At 36.8% G+C, this 6,596-nt stretch overlaps 1 protein-coding gene across 1 annotated transcript; it reads left to right on the top strand.

The window, feature by feature from the left end:
* On the top strand, nt 1–1,626 carry LOC131158466 (uncharacterized). Its single transcript, XM_058113337.1, has one exon. It carries the CDS (start codon nt 164–166, stop codon nt 1,406–1,408), a length of 1,245 nt encoding a protein of 414 aa, XP_057969320.1. The 5' UTR covers nt 1–163; the 3' UTR covers nt 1,409–1,626.
* The last annotated feature ends 4,970 nt before the right edge of the window (nt 1,627–6,596 follow it).

The following is a 6,596-nucleotide window of genomic DNA, read 5'->3' as shown; positions in this document are numbered from 1 at the left end:
TTTCAACATTTGAACAATTGAAGGAAATTAACATGTGAAATGGACCGTTTACCCCTCCCCTGTGTTCAGCCTTACATCTCACGTCACCTTCGCTCTGTTTTTCTTCCCTCGAGCCTCACAGCATCATACGACATCGTTTACCGCCCTCGTCCCTCACAGCATCATGCATTCATGCGACGTCGTTCATCCTCCTCTCCATTTAAATACTCACATTCTCGCAACGCCCCTCTCTCTCTCTCTCTCTCTAAGATACGCAGTCTACGTACTCCAACAGTCCAACGGCATCTTCGGTCCAAGCAGTTTTTTGCACGACCCCCCCCCCCCCTCTCTCAGTTCTATTCTCATTCTCCCTCTCCCTCTCCCTCTCATGGCGACAATAGCAACGCGAGCTCTGAACCCGAACCCGAATTCGAATCCGGATCCAAAGCCCATGCGAGCGTGCTGCTTCTCCTTCGCTGCCTACGCCAAGACTCTCATCGGTCACCTCCGCTCCTGCGGCGTTCCAGTGGCGCACGGCCTCTCCGACGACGAATTCTCCGCCATTGAATCCTCTCTTAACTTCACCTTCCCTCCCGACCTCCGTTCCATCCTCCGCGAAGGCCTTCCCCTCTCCCCCGGCTTCCCCAACTGGCGCGCTGCCTCACCCCACCACCTCCGCCTCCTCACCGCCCTCCCCGTCTTCGGACTCTCCCAAGAAATTTCCCGCGCCGACTTCTGGATCAACTCCTGGGGCGATCGCCCCGACAATGCCGAGAAAGCCCTTCTCCTAGCAAACCCCTTCTTGAGCAAAGCCCCAATTCTAGTCCCCATTTACCGTCGATTTTACATCCCGTCGACTCCCATCGCCGCCGGCAACCCCGTGTTCTTCGTCCACGGCGGCGACGTCAGGTTATCGAGCTTCGACCTCGCCGGGTTCTTCCAAAACAATGATTTCCGGCTGCCGAATTCGTTGCCTGTGACGAAGACGGAGACGCCGGCACCGGCGTGGGCGGCCAAGGCCCCGCGGACGATCGACTTCTGGACGGAGGTGGCGGAGAGGGGGAAGGGGGTCGCGCGTGGGTTCACGTACGGAGGATGGTGGAGTGGGAATCTCGGGGGGTGCCTGGAGGAGGTGTTTTGGAGGCTGAGAGACGGAGGGTGGAAGGAGGAGGAGGTGAGGGAGATGATGATGATGGACGGCGCGGATGAGGAGGCGGAGAAGCCGAGGGAGGAGGCGACGGGGTACCGAGAGAGGGTGGGGGTGTGGTGTCACGTGCAGCGGATGTCGTTCAAGCTGCTAAGCGCCGGGTGGAGCGCGGAGGACGTGGGCTACTCGCTGGGTTTCGAGGACGGAAGCTTCGTTACGGCGCAAGGGGAGCCCTGGGCTGCGTTTCAACGTCCGGACAGCTGTTCTCAGGAGATGTATTAAGGGGGGAATATGAAATTCTTAGATTTGATAGGGTGAAAACTTCAAATTTTCCAAAATATGTTGGGCCCACATTGCAAATCCCGGGCCCATCACTGGCTCCCACGTCATCTTGGCTCGGTCATCACATAGAATAGGAATGTATCATTTCTTTTATTTGTACATTTTTTTTAATAGATCATAGATGACAGCAATTACAGTCCATGGAATTTTTATACCAAGGTTGGCCTGATATGGGATTATTCTTTTTTGAAAGGGTAATTAATTCACAATAAATATGAGACTGCCTTATGCTTTGAAATCAGAAAGTAATTACAATATTGCATTATCACATTTTTTATAATGCAAGCAATATAAAATATAGAAAATTAGAACATAGAAAAAGAACAATGAAATTACGTAGTTTAACAATATGTTTATGTTCATGGAATCTTACATAATTTCCATTATCATCATACAAAAATTGTCTTCAAATTTCAATCCTTTGTGATAATATAATTACATTACGCTTTGATTCAAACATACCGCATTATACCCTATCATAGCCCTACGAGTTTTGATTTAAGTAGAAAAGAAAGTTTCATACATAGAGGGGCTCTTGAGCCCTCTCATTTGTAACAGAGTTTAAGGTGAATAATTTTTCTAAAAAGGTAATTAGTATTTAATACAAAAGATATTCTTCTGGCCTTCCCTCACCTATGAACTCTTCAATATTGAAGACTCTGATGGTGTAATTTAATTATTAATTTTAAAATTTGTTAGTTGAAGTAAATCACAAATACAAATGGCAAAAAATTATATATCACAAAGAAGAAGGATGTAGGACAAAAGATTGAATCCCTTGAGGCTAGCTGAGGAGCACAAATGCCTCCTCTACTAATCTTTCTTTTACTTAATCTAAACTGTGTTCCCAAGTGAGCCCATAAAAAGAGAATAGTAAATTAAATGATATATTAAGAAAAGAGTTGCTTAGGAAACATCTTTGAGGCTAAGTAAGGTATTTTGATGTTTAAAATTTCATTTTGAATCTTGTGAAGGATAGTAAAGGGGTTATCTCTCGTTGTGTAACACAAACTTAGTATGGACATTGAGAGAGAGAGAGAGAGAGAGTAGAAATGACCTCTATACATAATAATAGAAGTAAGGCAACATATACTGTTATAATCCTCTCCTTACCCTTGCAAAGTGGGGATCTTTGTGGCCTAGAGACGTCCCCTTTTTTAGAGAGTTTTATAATAGAAGTAGAAAATTTAAAAAAAAAAAAATCACCTCTAAACATGTTATATATAAATCCCAGAATCACATGATTTAACAAATAATTTAAAGTTTAGTATTAAAAATTTCAATCTTTCTTTTTCTCCCGTCTACCCCACACGCACTTGCATGCACGAATATTAAAGAAAGAGAAACCAAAAATAGAGAAGAGAAATCATTAAATCGAGTGAGGCAATCATCAATCGATCAATTCATAAGGATAGAATTAAGGTAATGTTTGAAATATGAATTTTTGGGTGTTGAATTTGAATTTATGTGAATTTGGATGAAACTCAATATAATTTTATTTTACATTCCATCCAAATTCACAAAAATCCAAATCCAAATTCAATTCTAAAACTTAAAACTCATACTCTTAAACACATGGCAAATATAACAATTTAGAAGAGAAGAATAATAACAACAAATGAGAGTAAAAAATCATGGGGATTAAGGCAATAGTAGCACCATTTTAAAAGGTCAATAAAGATAATTACTACTGTACCTCCACAAACATCTATGCCTTTAAAAACTTCACTAATTATCAAATCTTGTAACCTAACCTACATATAGCTTCATGTGAATCATAATAAATTGTTTGGCAGAAAAGGTAAAGACTAGTTTTATCCAAGAACAATTATTTTTCCATTAACTATTTGTTCATGCCTTCATTCTTAAGATGTCAATAAAGGGTTTATAAATGTGTGGATGAGTGAAACTATGAATGCTTCAAAACCATGGGGATTTTCTTTTTCTTCTTTCGAATTGAGTAAAATGCTCCATGTCAGTCAATTATGTGAATAGGTAAAATCAATTTCAATTTAACGTTGCGTTTGGAAGCATGAATTTTGAAGCTTGAATTTAAGTATATTTGAAAAAATTTCAATATAATTTTATACTATATCTTATTTGAATTCAATGCAAATTCAAATTTAAGATTTCTCTTAATAGAGGGTAAAATAAATTTGGATACTAGGTTAATTTAATGAATTGGGATAGCGGCAATGAGATAATCGAAGTTTATTGCAATAAGATTTGTACTAAAAAGGTGAAAAAAATGGAGTTAAAAATTAAGCTTTTAGAAAATAGGAGGGAATTTAGGAGTGTACATAATTTGGTGAAAATCAAAATAACCGAAATAACCAACCAAATTCGGTCAGTTTGGTTCGATTAATTTTTAATTCGGTTTGGTTCAGTTTTATATTTTGGTAAAATTTGTTATTTCGGTTTTTGGTTCGGTTATGGAGAAATTATATTTCAATCAATCGATTTGATAGAATTATATAATTAATTAATAATTAAATATAATTTATAATTAGGGTTCCATAATTATTATATAATTAATAATTACATATAAATTAAATATTGAAAGCATACAATCATATTTTTCTCCATAATTAATTATAATTTGATTTGGTTAAATTCGGTTAACCAAATTAATCAAAAATTTGGTTTGGTTGGTTAAGGTTCGGGTAAGAAGGGTAGTTCGGTTGGTTCGGTAATGATGAATAGTTAACTGAATTTTTTCGATTAATTAGCTAGACCGGCTGATTGCACACCCCTAGAAGGGACAGAAAGAGAATATTGATGGATTCATTTTTTAACTTTTTAACAAGAAAAAAGAAAGAGGAGATAATAAAAGAATAATTAATGAGAGCACAGAGCTAATACTATTCTAAACACCTGGCAATGTCATCTTTTCAGGGTAATTTTTTTATTTTTGTTAGAACCCAAATTTATGGAACTAGAATGCCCATTCAAATATTATTATTTAATGAAAATATATTCGATCGGGCTTTTGCAAATTAAACATGGTTACTCAGCTCATGACATGGATATTTGTCAAAATATGCGGCTTTCTCATCGTCCTCTTGAGAAGAGTTCTAAAAAACGAGAATTAGAATTTAAGAGAAGACTATCATCAAGTGTGGAGAAAATCCTAACTCCCACATTTCAATAACCCTCTCAAAATTAGAGTCACTCACATAGAAGTCGAATCAAATCTTCGATGATTTTTGTGCACAAAATTTGCTGCTGTTAACGTGAGACTCAAATACGAGTTGAACATAAGGACATTCTCTTTCTAGTCATAACCTTTTCTAAATTTTTTTCCCAAAGAGCCAACTGAAATATCGTAAACCAAATAAGCCCTTTGTATAGCAACAACAAGAAGTCTAGTATTATCATCATGCCACTTCTCTTCTGCTTTCCCAAGACTTCATAAAGGTTTTTGCAATATATCTTTTGCCATCTACTTCCTACAATTGTAAAGATTTCATTTGGAATTTTCTTACCCACTTTTGAAATGTAGGACTTGGTTCTTTGTATGGCATGGTCTCTCTTAAACCTATCTTGTGGAAAGGTATAAGTCATCTCAAAAGCCCTAAACATTTGGTAAGGCCACCCCCTTTCTCAACAAAAGTCTACATCAAAGACACATGCTGCTTTCATGTTCCAATTGTGTTGGTACTTTTGGTAGATTTCTGGCCAGGCCTTCAAACAATAGACAAACCCAAGAGTAGAAGACAAAACCAGAGGGCATGACAATTGCCTTTGGGGTCCCCTTGTCCATTTATGGGTCCTTCCAAGTACCTAATCTAGGACTTTGGGTTTGCTTGTGGGGTATGGTGGCAAAAGGGTCAACCCAGCTGACCTTGTTGCCTTTGAGTCTGCATCAGCCAGGCCCATGCTTGAGACCCATAAACACAATTTATCAAATAAAATAGTCATGCAAATAAATTACAAGTGTGATTGCTTTAATTTATTTTTCAAGTTAAATGCTTTAATTTATTTTTTAAGTTAAATGATAATTTGATAATTGTACTTTTAACTAAATATTAAATTATTTGTAATTCAATTGTGCTTTTTTCTTATTTGCATACTTCTTTATTTGTACAAATTGGATTTTTCAATCAACTTACCTTTAAGAAAATTACTAATTTGGATTGAAAAATAAGTTGATTTGTATTTAAAATCAAAAAATAGGGAGAACATCAATTATGTTATTATATCTAAAATTTATGCTTCCCAACACAACCTTAAGATTATGTCTGGTTCGTAGAATACATAATTGTGAGAAATGGATGAGATACAATGAGAACGTAATACAAATTGTCTAAGGATTTAATAATATAAAAGAAGATGGTTGCCCCTCAGGTGATAAACTCAAGACTTTCTTAATTAAATAATCAGGGTTCGAGCCTTACGGGATACGACTTTTCATTTGAAATAATACCGTCATATTTAAGTGAAGAAAGGTAGAGGGGCGGACCTATTATCCTTGTGGATTAGTCGAGTGTCCAAAAAGTTTATGCCGTTCTATTCGACATGGAATAAGATGGAAATAGATGATATAATCCTATTATATATATTTTAAAAATAATTATTCCTTTACTATTCCTAAACTATTAAATTCTTATATTATACAAATTTCATTTCTTTGAATAGGCATTTTCCAAAATTTCATTTCTTTGAATCGACATTCTCCAAACTAAATGTAACCTAAGAGTATCATGATGTTATTGATCAAGTATAAAATTTGAATGGTTGGGCCAACGGGCCGGCATTCTCCAAATCATTTATATTTGCTTGAATACATGAACTAAAATGACTCTTTTTCGTGAGAAAAATTATTAGGTTAGGCAATTTAGATCACTCAAAATTTAAATTTTTAATCAATAGTCTAAATAAGTAACTCAATGCGACAGTCTATCTCATGATCTAATGGAAACCCAGCCATCAAACTGGGCCTAAGGCCCACTAGTTCAGTTTAACATTCATAGTGTTGCCCAGAAGGCCTAACATAAATGCATAACAATGAAATCCAAAAATTCAAATGGGTGTCTCCTTGTGTGGATATGAATCTACAAAATGCTGAGGTAATGTTTACAAGAAACACAGATTTCAGGATTTAGATTTGGATTTGTGTGAATTTGAA

The sequence above is a fragment of the Malania oleifera genome, chromosome 1, assembly GCF_029873635.1.
Source record: "Malania oleifera isolate guangnan ecotype guangnan chromosome 1, ASM2987363v1, whole genome shotgun sequence".
Lineage (NCBI taxonomy): Eukaryota > Viridiplantae > Streptophyta > Magnoliopsida > Santalales > Ximeniaceae > Malania > Malania oleifera.
Note: the sequence above shows the minus strand (reverse complement) of the source record. Positions and strands in the feature narration are given on the sequence as shown.